At 39.8% G+C, this 21724-nt stretch overlaps 1 protein-coding gene across 1 annotated transcript in view; it reads left to right on the top strand.

The window, feature by feature from the left end:
- Positions 1 to 11510: 11510 nt before the first annotated feature.
- The window catches only part of xirp2a (xin actin binding repeat containing 2a), a 48335-nt gene continuing 38121 nt past the window's right edge, over positions 11511 to 21724 (top strand). Inside the window, exon 1 of the mRNA XM_020644924.3 lies at positions 11511 to 12186. Within this exon, the coding sequence (XP_020500580.3) occupies positions 11974 to 12186 (213 nt within the window). The 5' untranslated portion in view covers positions 11511 to 11973. The remainder of the gene's footprint in view (positions 12187 to 21724) is intronic.

The raw sequence follows: 21724 nt of genomic DNA, 5'->3' as shown, positions 1-21724 counted from the left end.
ATGGGACGCGGTTTGTCCCGTATTTCCAAGATGCCTTGAACTCAGCATCATTCAGAGAGCTCGTCAGTGATTGGGTGAGAGAAAGTCAGAGGAGTCAGAAGGAAACATGTCTGTCTCTGTTTCCCGCACTGTGCACCATTGAAACGGAAACGGATACAGAAATACAGCCGTGAGTAGAAAGTAATGTGTCAGCGAAAATGAATATAATGTAAAGGAAACTATTGTAGGCCTATTTAATATATGTTCTCCCATGTTTATAGAGAGGTTATTCCAGTATAGTTTGGATAGTGTTAATATATTTTTCGGTACATAAAACAAAAAGATGACATTTAGTTTAGCCAAATCTGTATTCACAGTTTGGCCTGGGCGAGATATCATCAATACAACATCAATATATCGACAGTAGACACTTAATTAATACGATAAGAAAATAGTTCAAAACCATATTAATAGTATCATTCATGATTTCATGAGAAAACAACAAAAACGACAGACAGAAGGACAGAATAAATGAATAAAAATACTATTAAATTCGTACTGTTTATTTAATTAAAAATCTGTCCTCCTCCCCTCTATGTTACAGCAGTGTCAAAAGCTCTTCAATAATACTCTGTTAATGAATTAATGTTAACTTTATTTGTAGTTTAAGTGAAGTTGTAAATTAAATATCTAGTAGTAATCATCTGCTGAAGTCCTGTTAGGTGCATTTCATTGTGCATACATGACTGTATCTGCCTTTACACTGAAGTGTTGTGTTTTTGTAAATTATTTCAGAAAAAAAGTGTTAATAAAGCACTTAAAAGTATGAATCTTATTACTTCATTAAAACCACGTTTTAAATCCTGATTCACCACAACTGGGGCCCCACCCCACCGTCGGGCCAGTGGTGGTCAGGCCCCTGCTGAGTTGCACCCCGCTGCGGGGTGTCCTTTATTTTTCTGCTTGGAAGGTGGCAACCCTAGTCACCACACTACTTTGGTACAAACTGATATTTTACAGCTTTGGTATTTGATGTATTGGAACAGATACACCTGGTGCCCAGAGGAGGAACCCCAATGGCTTTGACTTTCCACTAAAATCTGCGGAGCACTGCCAGTAAGTCAAAAATGTCATGTATACATAACAATATCTCAACATTTACCAAATGGATTAGCACACACATTTTTAAAGACATTCTGGGTAACCAAAGATGTATCCTGTGGCACCAACATGAAGTTGACATTTAGGTTCATTGAAGACATTTAGATATCCCAAACATTTTATATAGTACCATCACAAAACCAAAAATGTTATGGTACAAAATTCCCATGCTGAGGAATGCTAGTATTTAGCAAGAAGTACTGAAAAGACTTTGTGTCATGATTTACTCTTGTTTTGGGATTTCCTGTTTTATATTAAGTAATTTGTATATAGTGTGTATCTTTGTGTCCTGTGTATTTTTCTGTTGACATTCCTTCATTTTAGTATGAAGTGTTTCCTGTTTTATTCTGTAGTCTTTCCCCCCCTGTGTACCATGTCTAGTGTTTCTTCTCTTACTTCCTCCCTTTGTGTGGTTTCCCTCTATTTTGACTGGTATCACTCGATAATGTCTTCATTCACAGGATTGTCAGTGACTTGGCACTAAGAAGATTTGTACTTCATTTATATTGCTTTGGCTTGTAATAGAATGGAACATGTGTCATTCACAACAATAACAATGGTTCAATTATTTTCCACTTTGCTATTAAATCATAAATCAGTCCTAATTAGTTAGAATAGAGCTTCCCCTTGAGGAAAAAGGTAAAAATAAACTCAATTAAAAGGACACAATACTATATATAAACCACATTGTATAGTAAATGGAATTTATTTGGAGGAGTATTATCACTGTAAAAACATTTCTTTGAAAAATCGTCGTTAACAACCCAACCCCCACCACCACCACGCCGAGCCCCTAAACATTGTTGCTATAGCAATGCTAGACACTGATTTTTTTTCTCTTCCTTTTTAAAGCTGGAAAATATTAGAGCTAAAGCGAACAAGGGCCTTAGCCTTGAGTTTCGAACATACTGTACAGACAGAGAGAGATTGTGTGTTGCAGTGCCTCATCTGCTTGTTGGACATTTTCTTTTTTTCCAATTCTGGATGGAGTCATGAGGAAATAAACAGCAAAATTGAAAAACAACTTGAGATATCATTAAAAATCGCCTCATTATGTTGTAGTTTTTCAAATAAGAGCTTAGATATATAGATTTGAAAGGTTTTACAAACAAATTTATCTAAAGGAACATGATGTGCTGCCTCAACATCTGACACAGATTATTCTGGTTTATGGAGCTCCTGTTGTGTCTTTGGGCTGTTTGCTGCTGGGTGAAACTACCTTTACATAGCTTTGTGCAGAAAAGTTGTTGATTAGAATTATTTTTACTCAAATTAAAAGTTTCAGCAATTAATAAGAAAAGCATATAATTTAATATGAATAATTACTCTTTTAAATGCTCGAGTGTTGAAAACAAGTCGCTATCTTCCACTTATTGTTTTTCCAGAAGGAGGCTTTTTGGTTTTGCTCTGAATTGCAGTGATTTTTTTTTTTCTGGCAGAGATGGAGCAGCAATGTGCTGGAGAGACAGAGTGATCCTACCAATCAGCTTCCATGGCAACGGGCCACGAGAGGGTGGGGGGGGGGAGGAAGGGAGGGGGGCAGAGGGGGGATGAGGAGAAGGAGGAGGAGGAGGCAGCTAGAGGGGTTGCGGGGGGTGGTGGGGGCTGGGATGTGGCAGCTCCTAACGCTGAAACATGAGGGGAAAGCTGGAGGTGGTTTTCACAGCGAGAGAGAGACGAGCACAACGGCGTGTGTGCTCGGAAAATATGAACAATAGGTACGGCTGAAGAATATAAGAAATTAAAATAACCATCAATTTCGACCATGCTATTCCAATTATACATGCAGGACGTATCAAATACTTCATTATTAGAATCAGAAATAACAAACTGCTATCCTCTCCCACCTTCATTTACTGGGAGTTCTCTCCTCTATATATCCTTTTAATGTTTGTGTGCTGATGTGGCGTGTAAGGTCACCAGAGGACACTGCAACCATCTGTACATGTGAATGTCGCTAATGCTATTAAGACACCTCATGTCCACACAGAGAAGCCTGCATTAACACTGAACAGAACATGCTAAGATACATTCCCATTGTTGTAATTGTGCTCTGACTGCAGACACGATACAGAAAGTACTGACCATTATGATGTATTATTCTCTTAAAGGAACCTGCAGTTGTTCATTTGTGTCTACTCAATTAGTTTAAGTGACGTTACAAACTTCCTACTATAGCACATCATTAGTGAGTGACAATATCTTAAAATTACTGAAGTGTTTTCTTTAACATCCTGGGAATGTTTTATGCATTAACATAGCGAATGATTGACATGTGAGCAGGGTTTTAATCAGCTGTTACATTTACTGCTGCATGTAGTTCATTATATTTTAGATCAATGCACCTTTTTTCTAAGAAAATCAATAATTGAGTTTGCAAAGGGGCAAATAATCTGCAAAGAACAACCACCGGATTTGACAGTTGGTAAATGCTGCATTTTAATGTCTTGTGTAAGTCAACGCTGCAGTCTAAAAAGTGTGGACACGCCCTTGTTTGTAGGATTTCCAACACAGAGACCCTATAAACCCATAGACCCATCTTTAAGCTAAATGTTTTTGGTAGTCTGGCTTCACTGGTTAATTCTTTATTATCACTCTCCTCTGTGTCATTTCAAGCCATGTAAGGCAAAGTTTTTGTTTAATTAACTTTCCAGCACAGGATGTTTGACAGACAGCTAACGAGCAAGATATTTCTCGACATAAACAGAACCAAAAGATGAGTTAATGAGTGTCACCATCTAAACGCCAAACACATGCAAATGTTGGTTCAAATCACCCCTGATGTGTGATTTTAGATTTTAGCCTGACATTACGCTAACATTAAATTAAAGGTTGGAGTGCTTCACCAAAATGGCTGCCATTTGGAAATGAGCCTTGTCTTGTTGAGTTGTTCAAATGTGTCTAATAAGGATGTGATTTATAGTTGTTTTTTTACTGCAGTGGTACAAATGCTCATTACTGGAATAGAGTTTACTCGAGAGAACTTAAATGAAGTAATTCTGATGTAATTTACAATGGTGTAAAGCGGGAGTGTAAGGCTCTCTGTCGGTGACACCACCCCTTCACTGTAAGTTTGAGCTTCAACTTGAGGCATGAGCCCATCATTAATTCCCATCCCCTGTCCGGCTCTGCTGCCTTGGCGGGTGTAATTGTTTCCCAAGGGATCCAGATAAATGGCTCAGCTGTCTAGCTCCTCCGTGACCCACAGATCTGTGTGTGTGTGTGTGTGTGTGTGCGTGTGTGTGTGTGTGTGTGTGTGTGTGTGCGTGTGTGTGTGTGTGTGTGTGTGTGTGTGTGTGTGTGTGTGTGTGGATGATTTGGTGTGAGCGTAAGAGAGGGAAAGCGAGAGAGGATGGGTTGCCTCAGGAGAATAAATAATAGTGTGTATAACATCACTTTAACTTAATCTATCAGTTGTATTCAAATCTCAAACCAAGCACACTTTTTAACAGCTGATATAACAATTTGAAATTAAACAAAGGAGCAGTTTAAATATTAAAAGTGTCAGCTCTTTTCCCATTTGTAGTCATAAATGTCCCTTTAACTGAGCTGAAAGAATGTACCCGTAATCTCGTCCAACTACACGAGGCTCCTTACTTGGCAAGTTGATTTTCCCACCTCTTACTCTCTCGGAAACTTTGCGCCTTACTTATTTCCACTCATGTTTTCCCATCTAACTGTGGACTAATTAAGACATCACAGATTCATTCTCCTCCTGTTGGCATCACTGTGGGAACGTTTTGACACATACAATTTATGGAAAAGCTTCACATAACCGTTGGATTCAATCTAACATTTAGAAGCCCAGAGCCAAGTCATTAGGTGTTTCTTACGGTTAATTGTCTTGTTACCTGCTCTAGATTGCACTTGACTATCTTGTCTTTTTGTTAAAGAAATGGAGTATGCTTGTTTTGTGCCCATCAGGACGTCTGGACAGGTTGAAGTGTTAAATGTTAAGATTAATGATGGCTGAATCTGATGAAGCTGTGGTAATGTGATTGCTCACTCTCACAGTGACACTGCTTTCTTGTAAATCTTATATAGAACATAGCCTTTGTTAATGCCTAATCAGACTCTGTTACATTGAGTTACAACACCCGAGTGAGTGGACCAAGGGGGGTTTATGGCCTTTGAAACAGCTGGTTTTTGAATGCTGGTCAATTAGAATAAGAGTACTACTGCTTTTCTATCAGCAACTGCTCTCACCTGGTGTCGCTGGAGTAAATCAGACCCCTTTAATTGGCTGAAAGGACAATTAACAGAAGCGTGCGTCATAAATTTAAAAGCTGTACCCAACTTCAAAGGCATAAAGCTACAAATTCCCTAAATTGTTTGTGAAACACAGTAATAGAGAGTGATTAATGTGTCCCATTTGATTAACAGTTCTCTATCCATTATCCTGTTCTACAGCCTGATTCTGTTAGAAAGTTATCATTCATCAAATTTAATGAAAATCCACCTAATAGGAAAGTGACAAGTGCTTAAGCTCTACAGCAAAGACTTGAAAACACACTGCACCTCCATAAATGCACATAAACCTTCCCTTCGGTTAAAAAACAGAGCTCTGGGAGAACAATTCAAAGTGCACATTAAACAGACATTTTTATAGTTTGTAGCTTCAACGAAAGCTGACATGAATTTCAATGAAGGAATGACGTCACCTTGGGTTTAAAAATGCAAAGTGTGTTTACACTATATGAACACCAGAGGGCAGACTTGGCTTAGAAAACAGATAACAGGCACATGACGGTGGAATAAAAAGCTAGGAACTCAAAGTGCCCCAAAGGGAAACCTAAAGAGTCTCGTTTCTAGATTAATACACAAATAAGCTCATCCTAGAGTGTGCTTGTATTTTATGTTATGAAACAGTTCACTTTACAGGCCATATTAAATGTGAGGATTGTGCAGTAAACCTATAATGGATGAATTTACTAGCTTACTAGTTTTTTGCTGTTGTTGTATGTTTTGCTGTTATCATCAGGACCCCCCAAAAATTTCCCTGACCTTGCTTTGGATCCCCATAAAAGCTGACTCTTTATACAAGGCTGCCTTGTTATATTGAATGAGATATTTCCCCTATAAAACCACAAGGTGAATGAGATTTTTTTTAAAGAGTGTCAGCCCAGCGGTCCATTAACAGACCAATGCAACCCTGCAGCTTCTCCAAAGTGCATCTACCTTTCTATCACACAGCGGCTCCATATTTTACCATGGTTTATTGCTCCCTGTAAAGCAGGGAGTAATGTTGCAGCCAGCTGTGATGAATGGACGAAATAGGCGAGACAGTCCTATTTTCTCCTCAGAAGAGGAGGAGATGGTGGAGAGCTGGGCAGGAGAGCAGATGGCATCTCCGTCTGTCTGGTCTGTTGAAAGAACACTGCAGGCGAAGCCCCAAGTCCGACAAGCCAACTACACGGTACGGGATGATCTCAGAGCCTCCACTCTTGCTTTCCATCCCGACAACATCGAAATGTAATCCCTTCTCTGAAATTGATGCAGTGTAATAGATTTGGAAGACTGTTCCTCGAATTATCACAATTGTTTTTCACAGCACAAACAATTCTTTCCCTAAAAACTGAGCATAACATTGTTGTGACCCGATACACAACCAAGCTTCATTGGGAGGTATGCACATTTTAACATAGCTTCACCTTAAACGACTCCTGTGCTCTGTCCTCACCATTACTTGACCAGACCTATTGTGCATTACTATCCTCTGGACCTATCAGGTGACCTGCTGTGATATAATGAAGCTGAGGTAGGAAGTAAACCCCCAGTAACTGGAGTAGTGTAACTGTCATCTGATCCCTACTGGCTACTGTTTCTACTCATGTACCTAGAAAGTGGGCAGGAAGTATTACAGTGTGAATAAAGAGGAGTACACTAAATTAAGGCTGTAAGGAATTCTGAGATGGATGCTGCTGCCCCTCTTCACCTATAAGCAAATCAAATTACACCCATTTAAAAAAAAAAGAAAACTGCACAAAATTTGAAGAATGAATACCAAAATAAGGGGCCTATGGTATGACGCTGAATAGCAGCATTGGTCAGTCAAGGCACAGCAGTGTATGTTTGTACCGAAAGCAATTCAGTTTAATAGTGCAGAATCATGCCCTCTTGTTATCAATAATGGGGTTCCACAGGGCTCTATTCTTGGTCTTTACTTTGAAATGCATTTAAGATTATCTGATGGTAATCTTCTTGGTTAAGAGCTTATTATTTAAATTGTGAGAACATAGTGAAATCAAATCACAATTTCCTAAAGCCACATTAATCTATTTATATTGATTGAATTCAAATATAAATGTCCGCAATGACCCTTATTTAAATCAATTCAGATTTGTCTAAACGGTAAATACCTTTTATGGATACCATACATACCATACCATAGCTTGTAGTGGGCAATAAAAACTTTTTAACAAACTCAGAGGTCTGCTTGTTGCTGCCTGTAAGCTGATGCATTGAACATAACCCATAGGGCCTCAAGAAAATCAATAAAACATGGTTCAACACAGCTTTGTGTATTATATTAATACCTCTCTGAGCATTTTTAAATGTTAACAGATGTATTTTCTTGCTTCTCTTGGTGAGTTTAAAGATCAGAGTTAAAATGACCAACAGAAGCCAATAGTTTCTATTAACTCTATGCTTTAGTTGAGGTTATGACTCCATTACGTATCCAATAAACTCTGTTTTTACTTACTGGCTCTTATGCCATAAACGTATATAGAGATATATAAACTCAAGCATCTATACACTCCTGTAAAAGCTGTTAAAATGTACCTGGTTAATGAAGGGATTAAATAGCTCAAGTTTCGGAGGTGAGCTGAGGATAAAGAATTTGCCAAGAAAGCGAATTGCTTCTCCTTATTATAAACTTTGTTGTGTTTCCATGGGGAGATTTTTCATTTAAAGCAGATAATAAGATGAATCTTTATTGATCCTCGCTGAGAAATTACATCACTGAGGCATCAAGCTAATAGAATACAGACAAGACAAATAGAGTGACATAAAAACCTAAGAGAGAAAATCATTAACCATTAAAATACTGAACAATGAGGCAGTGAAGTACAGTGTTTACAATTACAGGTGCTGATAAACAAGGTTTCTGTCAAATGTCTGCATTTTTAACTTTGGTGTGGAAATGTGCACATAAGATACAATACATATACTGTACAATCCTATATAATGCATCATATTGGTAATTGTACAGGTAATTTGTACATTGTATTTTCAGCATAAAAAGATTAGGCTGTAGAAGTAAAACCATATGAAGGAAATTGTTTAGTCACAAATGATCTAACTAACTAACGGTTTTGAAAAAAAAAAACACTTGTGGAGAAACCTGTGGTCTAGTCTTAACAACTCTGAAGAAATGCAGCTGGGGAGTTTGGAAACTGGTTACATGAAAGAAGTGCAACTCAAAAAAAATTATAATTAAAAGCTGCATGAAAAGATATTAGCAGAGAGATGCTAAATGCTACATATCTGTGGGTTGGTTTTTCAAAGCGACCTCTTTCATAACACACACAGTCATGTCAATAATAATTAAAAAAGAAAAAGCCAATTCCCTTAAGTTATTTTGCATCTTGTCTAAACTTATAATGATGTATTAAGAGAAGCTAGGCCTTAATGTCATCTTTGGCTGAAAAGAAGTGGAATAAAAAAATTGCGGCCCTTATTTCAACAGCAACAAACCAACAGGGATGAAGTATGTGTGGTGAGCTGTGACACATTTTCCTGGCTAGAGTCTTGAACAGAATCCATGTCAGGACTGTGAGATGTTTATGTATGGTTTTTTTTCTGTATTTCCAGACTTTTTCTTGGGAACCAAAATGACCTTTGGCTCTGTCAGTATATACCAAGCTAAACTATGTTAAGTGGCGGTATTTAGAGACAGTATCTTTAAAAGGTTAGTGGATCATTTGATATCTTCTTCTTTCTGACTCAGTAGACAAAACAAAATACAAACATTAACATCCATCCTCTTATCTTCTCTGAGGATTTTTTTATTTCAGTCTGTCCTCTAAATAAAGAAGTCTAGAGCCCAAGGCCAGGAATTCAGTATGGGAGCAAGCACAGAACCTGCAACATATTTTATTTAACAGAAGCAGACAGTGTTTTTACTCGGGCAAATCGTCACAAGAAAGTCTCTCTGAAGCCCCACTAGGGCTGAAAAAGTGTCTGGTAGTATTAAAGAAAAGCTGCTCTGGAGCTTTGAGTACGGGGGTATTATGTTTGCTCTCACGTTGAATTCCACTCAGCCCTGCACTTTAAACAGTTTGTGTGAGCTTGTGTGTGTGTATATGCTTTCACTATGCAACAAATCAAGATGCATATCACAGAAAATCTTTACTACTCCGTGAATGCAGGAAACGTCCTTGGTGTCTCAATTTTCTCTCAAAATTTGACCTTTCGCAGTTGTTGAAATGAAATAACATTGAAAAATAAATGTCATTGAAATTCACAAATGCCTCAAAGACATAAAATTGAATTTTTCTTCATGTGTGTGAGTAACTGGTGCAAGCTGAGTGGCCTTAATGGACACAGGATCCAGCTGAAAGTGACACACATACCTCTGGCCCTCTCTGAATAATGTATCTGCTGCTAGGATAAATGGAGTGATACTGTGTCCTCTAAAGTACTATCAGATGCATATATCATGACCGTTCATTCATTAAGTTTGGATTATCTAGATTGCTTATCAACTCCTTTCTCTCTCTTCCCTTGTATTGATGTGTCTATTGTGAATCTGACTGACTGTTTCAGCCCTGTAACTCTGCCGTCTTTCTGTCTACTCGATCCTTTAACTAAGCTGTCAATCTCTCCTGGCTTCGTCTTACTCTCCCGTCCACCATTTGACCCCTGCATCTTTTTCTTTTTTTTTTTTAAGCTCATGAAACATTTTCATTCTGTCTCTCTCTTTCTCCAGAACAACAGCAACTGAGAATCACCCTTTAAACATGGCAGGATAGAAGAGGAAGAGCTGAGTCAACGTGTTAGTTTCCCTTGTCGTGCCAGGTCCAAAAGCAGGAAAAACCCTCCCTGAGAAAAGTTGGTGTGGCTGGTGAAAAGTTAACAACATAGCCCTCCCTCATCGTGGCTGCAGAGAAGGCCAGCAGGGTTAGTTGTTGTGGACCTTCCTTGGTTTGTTCTGTTATAATGAGCTTTCCTATCCAGCCCAGACCTGGTGTTAAATGCAGGATGGGTGAGGCGAAAAGCTGCTAATCTGTTTCCTGAAAGCCAGCAGATATGACCGTGTGACCAGCTGATAGAAGAGCAAAGCAAATATGATCATTTCTAGCTTTAAACCTTTGAGTTAGGTTGAAAGTGGCTTAATGTTTGGGGGTCCTTCACTTCTTAATGCTATATGATTCAATATTTCCTTTTCTTCTGACTTAATTTAAACCCAGTTATTTAAAAAAATAACTTCTATTAAAGGTACCTGTAAGCCACATAACAGTCTTAATATTGTATACACTTTCTAAACTCTGAATGAACATGGACGAGGCCTGAGTGACACACATTGGTTATTGTAGGACTGTTTTGGAAGCCTATCTACTGTAAGGTAGATTATAATTATGCATTTAATTGCATCCTTCCCAAAATCAAAATGGGTGAGTCAATAAATAATCCAATGACAGTATGTGCCTATGAAGACATTTATTCATAACACCCAAATCACATTTTGTACCAGGTAAACATGTGTATTCCTTATTCCTGTTATCAAACACATGTTATGGCTATTTACAACCCATTTGCAGGCTAACAGGAGTTTACCAAGCCCCCCTTGTCTGTGGGACAAGAGCCTCCTTTAAGGTTGGAAGAGTACCCAATTAAAAGTAAAACTCTTTGCACTTAAAAGCTAATGTAAACCGGTAAAGTGTTTGATATATTTTGTGTTAACAGGAAAAGACAGGTGTGGCTAGTATCTCTATGGAGGACAGTGGAGGATAAAACCAGCAGTATGCATCTCACCAGCACATTGGAAATGAAGCAGGTAGGCTACATGTATTTGTACAATGTCTTTCATTATGTTGTCGAATACACAAAAAAGTTTCATTCGAAAATCTAGGAGTAGTGAGAGGTGCTAACAGGCTCGCTAACAGTTAGCGCAGTCAAAATAGCCAGCAATGAGTTTCCCCTGACATGTTGTGCACCATTTCTTCACATTTAGTTCAATAATTTACCTTTGCATATGTGTGAAAAATATTAAAAACACATTCATTGTTTACAGTCCAGAAACAGATGTTGAGTTTGACCATGAAGAAAACAACACAGTATCATCAGTTTGAATCATGTTTTTATAATAAAATTCAGATTAGTCATGTGATATCAAGGAACTCAAACAATATTAAGTATGTTTAGTTATAGTTAAGGAGAACCTGGGCCTCCCAAGTAAAGGAGCATTGTCTCACAGAACTCCTCTCTCCTCTTCTTTGTTGTCACTCCTTTGGCCTGCTTACACGGCTCATATCTCAATTTGCTTTTCTCAGCCCACATGCAAGTTTACATAGGCTTCTGTGTGTGTATGAGTAATTACAGGGCAAGGGAGAGAGGGAGAAAAAACTTTCCCTGTGAACTTTTTCTTCTCTCCTCCTCTTTTTTTTTTTCCAGCCACTCGCTGTGCCTGCAAAACCCAGAGAGCCCTCCAGACTGAAAGAAACCCCAGCAACTTCTGCATCTCCATCTTTATTTCTCACTCCTCTTTTTTTTTAAAAACTCCAACACTTCCTCACCCCTCCTAAACCCTCCTCTTACAATAGACTTCCCCTCTAAGCACAAAGACTGCAGGGAAAAGAGTGGGGAGAGAGATACGGTTTCTGTACAACAATGGAAATTCAATCAGGAAATGGAGAGGAGGTGGCGAGCGCAGTGTCGGCGACCTCGGGCTGCGTTTCCTGGAGTCCCTGTGGTTCGCAGGTAGAGGCATCCGAAGATCCAGTGATCAGAGAGGACCTGCAGGCTGCTAAGAGGATTGAGAGGTTTGACATCCCACTTGATAGCCTAAAGAGGATGTTTGAGAAGCCTGCCGGGGCAAACACAGTAAGTACTACCCACTGTGCCTTTTTATTTCTTTATTTTCAGAGTGAAGTGTACTTTTTTTGAGCAATGCAATTCCACTTTTCTCTAGGTAAATTGCTGTTACATAACTGCCATGGTTTGCACTTTGTGCTAGATGTGTCAGAGAGATGGATGAGTTTGATGCAGCTTGCTTTTTAACAAATGGAAAAAGCTTTTTGCAACCTTCAAAGATACTTGAAATTGCAAAGTGAGTAGTGGTTGTATGACTGTGAGGTCTGTGCAGATCCTGTTTCCAAGTGGCAAAACTGTATACTGTGTAGATTTCACAGTTGGACTGTAAAGGACAATATAATGGCACTAATAGTAACTTATAATTGGATACAATCAGAACCACTGGAAACGAAATCGAAAATTCCTTTGCTCACAGTTTGCCTTGATTTGATTTTCTGCTATTTTAATGACTCTGGTGAAAAACTGCTGAGAGTAAACGTCTCCTAGCTGGAGAGGAGGGCGGCCTTCTCTTCCCCGCTTTGTTTTTCCATCCCAGCTGGCTTCTCTGAGAGGAAAATCTAAGTCTGTTGGAAGTGAGGCGAGTCATTATGAGAAAGCCTCCAGTTTACCAAATGGCTGACGATGGGACATAAAGGCCCGAGTGACCTACTTTTTTTTAACGCCAAATGTGGTTGTGACATCAGACTAACCCAATGAAATGCTCCGAGGCCAATGAGCTCAATGTCAGTGCTTGGAAACCTATGTTTTTATAGGATTCAAACACAGCAAGTGCCAATGCATTATGAGAAATGTAGCTTTCAGTGTGTGCCAGTGCTGACTGGTGGCACAGATAACCAGCTGTTTCTATGCAGTGCCACTTGGTTGCTGATATTTGACACCCTGTTATTTAAGAACTATTTTAAGGAGCCTCACGGTTCAGAATAACTCTGTAATTGGTATGTTGGCTGTAGCTGGAAGCAGAGCGAAGTGTCTCCATCAGGCCAGAGACAGAAGAGAGGGATCTGTTAGAATCACATCACATCTGGCTCCTGAGATGAAAACAGTTTCCTGATTACTGCGGTTAATGAGCCACATCAATAAAGACAAGAGTCAAAGATGGCATCTTTTCTTTTTAGGACAGCTGGTGAAGCTTATATGTTCTTATTTTGTCCTCAGACACATGTGTTTGGACTCCTGTGGTTTGAGCCATAGCAGTCAGAGCGATAAGAGCTCCTCTTTGGTTTTTATTATGGCTTTTTCACTTCCAAGTTAGTCATCAACTGTAAGCTGTGTGTAAAACGGTCGCTCATTTAGGCTTACTGCTAGAATTTGTGTTTGAAAAATAATTATTTATATTAAACATGGATTAAATACATGGTGTAATGTTAGGGGTCACATCTTGTCGCTGTCTATCAAAGATGTGAGAAATTTAGTTGACGAAACAATTGAATTTTTTTCCCAATATTACTAGTCATTTAAACGCATTACTCATATTTTTATGTTAGCCCTCAATGCCGGTCAAATATTGTGTTGAAGCTGTAATGGAGCCACCCACCACTAGCCGGGAATCTAGCCATAAACTGGCTTTAGCTCTGGTTAATTGGCTTTCTCTCCCTGCTCTAGTGTCTGGAAGTAAACAAGAAAGGTGAACCTTTGCAGCACGGTGCAGTTCGGCAGTATTTTGAAAAAGAAAATGGACATAAAGTTTTATGTCAGGTTAAACTGCCGTATCCGCGGGATAATTTGTGACCGCATTAAGCAAAGGTATGTGGATTGTTACCTGCATGGAGGACTGGAGGCGGGCGGTGCTACCACTGCTGACGTTATCCATATTAGGCAAACCAGTCTATGTTCACCTGTTTTTAGCCGTGTTAAATAAATAGTGTATGAATTGCAAAAGCATTTTCGCAAAAAGGAAATTACTCGGGGTTCAGTACGGGTTCTGAATTGAATCATTCAGAATCATTCCATATTGTAATGAGTCATCTCTGAATCAGATCATATCCCTGGTTATAAAGATTTGTATTCGATTGTCTTGTAAAGGCTGTTAGTTAGCAGCTATCTCCTGAATATAAGTGAACTGTAAACACATAAGAAGCAGATAGGCAGATAGGTTCATAGTGGAGGCCCCTGCTGAAGATGTAAATCAGAAACTTTTACTGACAAAGCAAAGCATGGCCAAAGCATTCATGTATTATATGTGACCTTGGGTTTGGAGCAACAACACATGTTCAGACTTCAAAACATGCCATTTGTCGTCATCCCCCCCCGATCAACAAATGATAGAATTACCTAACTTGTGTTCCTATTGGCTGAGTAAGACCATTGGTAGTGGCCTTGCAAACCGTTACGAACCATTTTTCAGAAATAAAACAGTTTTCACAGCTGGCAGAACAAGGAGCTGGGGAAGATAACACTTTTTGAGTGATGGATAGTGAACAAACACTGACTGTTGCTATGACATTGAAAATCCTTTCCCACTGCTAACTTTGTGGCTCTTTGTCAACGTCACATTGTTTCCTCAGTTGCTCCAGATAGACAACAGTCATAGTGTCATCTTTCTCGAGGACTTTGACGATTGAGAATGTCACTACGAGGCCTTTGCTAAATGATTGATGGTGTTGTTTTCGTTGGGAGTCTCATTCTGCGGTTGGGTTCATATCTCTTTGTGAAAGCTGACTAGCTTATATTTAGCATATTTGTAGTCCACATTAAAATGTAAGGGCTACTGAAGATTGTTAATCTACCCATCACACCATGAGTCCTCTGGGAAACCTTTTTCATGATGACTTATAACAGCTAATCAACTTGTCACTTAACAATTACTTCCATCAGATTAGTTTCGTCCTACTTCCAAATGAAGCCATTCATTTTCCCCCAGGGGAGACACAGAGGGCGTATTTATTGTATCTACATGCTTTTTAGGATTACTTGTTGGTCAAAACATCTGTGTGTACATGCTGGCCCTGTAACACATGCTGTAAGTTGGCATTGTTTCATTAGTGCTTATAGTCTGCTCCCATCTTTTCCTGAAAAAACAACAACCTGTAGTCAGTGTTAATGGAGCATGTGGGCAGTGTTCCCAGATTCCCAGAGAGAGGACAGGACCAGAGCTCTCTCTGCAGCCGGCCGCTTATAAAACATGACCTCTTCTGCAGCTCATCTGTAATGCTGAGCTTAATATTTGATGATGCACTGTATTTTTCTTTCCCTGCCCCATTTCATTTATTTAAACGCCAGCGCTGTCATTGGACGGCCGGCCCGTAAAAATGACTGATGGATTCCCAGGTGGTCGCTCAACCGAGGCCAAAATCCTCCGTGACTGCGAGGACAGTCCACGGATGAGCCTCGAATGTGATGTGATGCAATGGTTTATCATGAGTGCAAAGAGCGTGTTTTTCCGCCTGTGTAGCGGGGGCCGATCCTCGAGGGACACTGGCTTGTGTTTATCTGTCTGACCTTCTGGTCATGACTGTGCAGCACAGGGCTGGACGTACACACACTGATGCACATGCATGAGACAGATGAGGCGATCTCAGATGCACTCATGCTCAAGCTGCAGGGTAATGGACATGCAAATATGCGTTAAAACAGGCCACTAATCAAGAATGGTGCACATTTGCTCTCTATGAAAGCTTGCCATCATTAAAATGTTTGGATATAAATGAATAGTTACATAACTTACATGTTTCTCATACTCATGACCTCACTTGGCATTCATCCATGTTGTAATGGCAGCTGATGACCAGTGGGTGGCAGTGTGACATCTGTGAGACTGACAAGAGTGAGCTGATGTTCATAACAGCCACTGAATAAAGCAAAGTTTATGAGAAATACGGTTAATGATGTGTTCTTAATAAGGAGTTTATCACTGGGAGACAATTACTAATCACCTGGTGTTAATTAGAATGAATACCTTGAGGTGTCTGAAAATGGCTTTCCTCTTCTTTATGAGGCTGTCAGATTATCAGGATTTGCATAATTGGGGGAATATCTAATCCTGATATGTAAGGTAAATTTAACACGACACAGAAGAGTTTAAAAGGATTTCATACTTAGGGATGGAGCTCGTCGCGCCGGGTTAACACGATAACATGGTTGAGTGTTGAGAGTGGAACTTCTTTAAGGTGGGGGACTCATGACTCTGACTGAGGTGTCAACAGATATTTAGACAGTGGCTCTGCAGGTCTGGAATACTGTTCCTAGTCAGTCTTGTGTGTTTTCATGCGACTGTCTGATTGGGCTGAAAGATTCTTTGTTTTTCATCATATGGCTTCCATAAGAAGTGCTGAGCAGATGTTTTAAAAGGTAGTATTCAATATACAATATGGACTAAATGGAGCAATGCGATAGGCTTTTCATATAGTTGTTCCTATGGCTACACTTTTCTGCAGCTTTCAAGCCAAGAGTGGCATTTTTGTCACTCTGCCATGCTGATGAATGGCACTTAAACGTGACAAATGCCACACTGATAGATGTGAATGAGACAGCCTTTTGGCTAACGGTGAACCCAAAAAAAAAAAAATCAATCAATATGCATCGCCGTCCCTAAACGCACTTAATTAAATGTTAAATGAGCTAAAAGCCACAATGTCTCTGCGATAAATTGATCCGGACTTGATGAGGACACCGACGTCCCCGTCCCCGTCAAGTCCATTGAGCTCGTAAAAATTCCATTAACTTTTACCAGGCATCTCTTTGGTCTCAGTTTCACAGATTCAAATCTTTTAATGGAGCTGGCAGCCGAGCCTCGCGCGCTTGTGTGTGTGTGTGTGTGTGTGTGTGTGTGTGTGTGTGTGTGTGTTTCTGACGCTGCCACATTGCTCGTGTGTTGTGTGATGACGACTTGTTGCTCGCAGCCTTGGCTCTGAGAATAGTTGCTCTGTTACGTCGCCTGCCAAACACAGCTCTGAAACTCCCTGCTTCATGTTACTCATCTGAATCACTCCGACTCATTTGCCTACCTGCCGTTTGTTTTGTGTGTGGATTTGGCTCGTTGAAACATTCATAAAAGTCTGCTCTGCGTTTCTGTCTGCTGCCTTTTTTCCCCCCACCCCTTCCTATTTCTTAGCTTGGTAATGAATGCATCACTCCGAGCTCTTTTCCATACAAATCGCTGTGTGACTCAGATCGTCTCCCCTCTAACACAGTTTGACACCCACACTGCCACAAGAGCATATGTGTTCAATAATTAGCCAAAGACCTCAGGCTTATTTTCTCAATCATTTATTTATTATGGCACTGTGTCACTGCGAGGGCAGCAACACATCATTCCTCATCTAATGGTTGCCATAACAAAAACCTCCTCAGAAGTCCTCAGAAAAGATTTCCGATGCAGATCTTTTTGTGGAAGATTTCAATCATCAAACTTTACTACTGTGGCGGAAAAATACACAACACATGGATTCACAACTGGTGTTTAGCGTTCATAAGTCTGTTTACCATATTATCCCTGTGTGCTTTAACATGCTAACATTTGCAAGCTAGCACGAGAGAAGTGAACTACAAGTCCAGCAAAAGCATCTAGAGAACTGTATGCAATCGCACACGTAGAAGTTAACAGCCATGCGAGCAGCTCTGTGAGGCTACACTAAGACACAGCAGGTGCTCGAAGCCATGCTGACATTCTCATAATGACGAGGCAAACGCTTTTCTGTCAAACATGTAAACTCATTTCTCTTCTTGAAATTATTTTAGAAACTGGATCCAGAAGAAGTGCTGCACTTTTTTTTGATCTTCATCTAACGATCATTAAATAGTGATGTGTCGCCTTGCCTGTGCCTTTTAGCTTTGCATTCTTGGTAGAAATTGGTCTTTGTTGTTTCGTTACCTCATACTGGTGCTGGAAGGACAGCAGAAAAAAAGTCTGGATGTCAAACCATGGAGGCATGTTAGCATTGATCTTAAAACTCTTTTGGAGGGCAGGAAGAACGTGATTTGAATCGCTAAAGTTGGCCACTTGCTCTCAAAATGTGGATGAGTCCAGCTTTGATGCTCTGGTGTTTACAGGTTTTGTTGAAAAAATGCCATGCTAGTTTACATCTTCGTTAGCAAGGAGCTATAGCGCTAAACTAGCTGGTTTAGTGTTTATAATGCTTTGTTTTATAGGTCTAGAGTTTCATTATTTTTATTTTAGCCACAGCTTCATGCCAACTTTGATAAATACTTATTATTAATACATCATTGGAAACTTCTGAACATTCAGAGGACATGAATGTACAATTTTCATGGCCATCTTCGTAATAACCGCTGAGGCATTTCAGTCAGACGCACAGTGATCAACTGTCCAGGTCACATTTTCCAGTATGCCAAGGTGATGTGTAGCCCGTCCACATGCATGATCTTGTATCACACGTTTGCACATTTATAGACTTAAATCCCCAGAATATCAACCAGGCATGCAGTGTGTCAGCCGATGTCAGGTCCCAGCTTCAGTGTATATTTGGAAGGGCTGAAAAAAGAGCCGGATCCCGAGCCACTTTGGAGTTGCCGTGTATAAATAGTAGTGCCTGGTGATGTTGGCATTGCTCACTGAACATTAAGCGAGACTGATGAAAGAGACTGAAATATGATTTGCATTCAGCGAGCACACAGCCGTATTGTGAAAGAGAGGACTGAGAAAGTAAATGGGAGGGGAAGGCAGAGAGTAAGGAAGATGAAGATTGATAAGGAGTGAAAGACCCTCGGAGTGAATCAGCGGGGGCATTAAGAGTGAGAAAATCGAAATGAGGAGCGAGTTCATATTTTAGCAGGTAAAGCAGGTCGGAGTCTGATTAACAAATTATATTCATGTTTCAGTAATGATTAGCTTCATCAGGCACCACTTCACGGCTGCACAATCTCTCACACTGACAGTTTCTTTCACCCTTTCCTCAATTTTCCCACAACTTTCCCTCCCTGGAGATGAGCACATGTCTGTCGGGGGTTCAGCCCTGGTTAAAGGCGCTGGTAATCAGGGGAGGAAGGCCCTGAATACAGAATGAGGAGATCTGCTACAGGCCACAAGATACAGATACTAAATATATCCCATTTGAAAACTTGTTCACCAGCATGTTAATATGTCAGTGTTTTTGTATTTGACATGGGTGTATGGGTTCATTTAGTTAACGCTCAGAGTGGATAGATGAAGTCATAACAATACATGGATGTTCAAATATAAGCTGACTAGCAATAGAAGACATAATATCACAGAATATCTATCTGAATGTGCCTCCACATCTGCATCTATATGTGTTTAACAAATGCCACTATTTTATCTCTTACCTCAAATGCCTAATATTTGAATTCAGTTACAAAACAACTGCACGTATCTTCTGTCTCTTTGAAGCTCTGCAGACACCTCCAGTCCGCATTAACGGCCTGCTAATGCTCCTGCTCGTTCTCAGCAGTCGATACACACAGGGAGTGTCTGCCAGCCTTAAAACTCCAAATCACTGGACGTCGGTCAAGCTTTAATTTATCTGCCGCTCACTACATCTGGGTCAAGTTTGTCATTTGCAAATGGAGCCACTTGGGCAAACTGAATTAATCTCCTCTCCCTCAACAGCTTCTACCTCGAAGTGTCCCCAGGCAAGTCACTTAACCCTGAAGGGATATAGTGTCAGGAACAAAACCATGTCTGCAAATTGTTGTGATTATACCAAGAAATACCTCGTCTTCGTCTTCGTCTTCGTCTTGTGGTATTGGTGGTTAGATATTGTTTGATGAAGTTTGAAGTAGCATGGGGTCATTGGAGTTGTTGTCTTAATGAAAAAAACAGCCTTTCTGATGAGGATATATGGGATGTGATTTGCAGGATAATATTGAAGCGACTTCTTGCTAATTGTCCTATTTTCAAATAATGAATGTCAACACAAGTACCATTAGCTGACGTTAGCAGTCTGCCACTGTCTTGCCCTATTTCTTGATGTGTTGTGTTTTCAAAGTTTCCTTGGAAACTAGACGACTAAACCAAAACGCCACATTACTTTGAACAAAACAACCTTTATTTAGACGTATTCAAGGTTGTTGAAAAATGTTGGATAATATAAATACAAAACTGAAGTTTAGAGCGAGTTAGAATTAACAGGTTATGACTCAAAGCTAATAAGTTACAGTACAACTTGCAGGTTAACGTTTATTTGAACTGGTGTAAGAAATCATTCTGATGTACTTTGCCCCCTAAATGCAAATTCACTCACTGAAGTGATTTTAATATTATGGACTTCCTCACTCACCTGCTGTTTGTCTACTGTATCTTTAATTGTATTCATGCAGGTCACAGTGCAGCCATTATGTCCTGACATATCTTACCCACACCATGCTGATACACTTAAACAGCTTTCTGTTGCAGCTTCCTCCACAAACCAATCCTGGTCCTTATGATATATTTTGGTTTGAATTGATTTTGGCAAATTATAAACCTCATGCACTGCTCGTGTTGGTAACAGAATCCTTGAAAGTTTTACAGCAGCTCCTTTTCAACCAGATCAAACTTTTAGCAGTACGTCTCCTGGAAGTGTCCCTGACTGAAATCCTCTTGAAAATGGGAAACAAATATCCATGTTGCTGCTTCTAAAGGCCCTACTGGACTATACCCTCTGGCTCTAGCAAAGCTCTCCCATGAGGAGTGCTCGCAATGCTAAAAATAGCAGCAGGTTTAGTCACAACCTCCAGCTGCTCCGCTGAAGCTGAACAGTGACCAGCAGTAGACAACTGTGTCTGTAAGTCTGACTCTGCAGGGTTTGCTCTCAGATGGCAGTTTTGGGAAATGTCACATCCAGCCACAAAAAAAAAAAGAATAATAATGTATTTGAATGTTAAATGTTCATGACATCATGATGACCTGTGCATTTGCATTGTAGGCAGGCCAGTAGCAAAGTGACTTTTCTTATAAATAATAATAATAACAAACTTTATTCATATAGCAACAGGATTACAAAGTGATTTACAAATGAAATTAAAAAAGAGAAATGTGAGGAAGACACTGATTAAAAACTTTAAAAACTAAATAGTGGCAGATTTTACCACAGTAGAAATGAAAAGTAAATAAAACAAGGAATTAAAGAGGAAAGATTAAAACAATTAAAAAAAAAAAAAAGGATTCAAACAATAGAGGAAACAGATCAGAACAATAAAAAGATCAAATATACTGCCTTTGATACTGCTTAGAGGCATGAATATGACCTAATGAGGGAGAAAAACTGTTCAAACTGGCCTGCTTTGCCAGATTTCCCAGCATGCTATGCACAGCAGAGCAGCCGCTTGTAATACACAAAGAAACGCGTCAGGTCGCTTGCAGTGGGTGATGGTGCTGGCAGCACTTTCGCTCTCGATGACACATGACTGGGACTTAGCTTCAGATATATACTATAAAATATATCTCTCAGCATTTTATACGCATATTGGTCGATATATAGGACTCAGTCTGCTTTTTATCTAAAATGGTCAGAGTCAAAACATCCATAGTAGATTGTTTCACCCCATGTTTTCATCTTTCTCCACGAGACAGAAGTTTAAAAAAATGAAATATGAAAGGCAAAAACCACTGCAGAGTTTGTCAAGCAGACAGCGGAGCAGGATTCTGACA

This window comes from Labrus bergylta, chromosome 24 (genome assembly GCF_963930695.1).
Source record: "Labrus bergylta chromosome 24, fLabBer1.1, whole genome shotgun sequence".
NCBI classification, from domain to species: domain Eukaryota; kingdom Metazoa; phylum Chordata; class Actinopteri; order Labriformes; family Labridae; genus Labrus; species Labrus bergylta.
The sequence above is the reverse complement of the archived record's forward strand: the minus strand, read 5'-3'. Positions and strand labels throughout refer to the sequence as shown.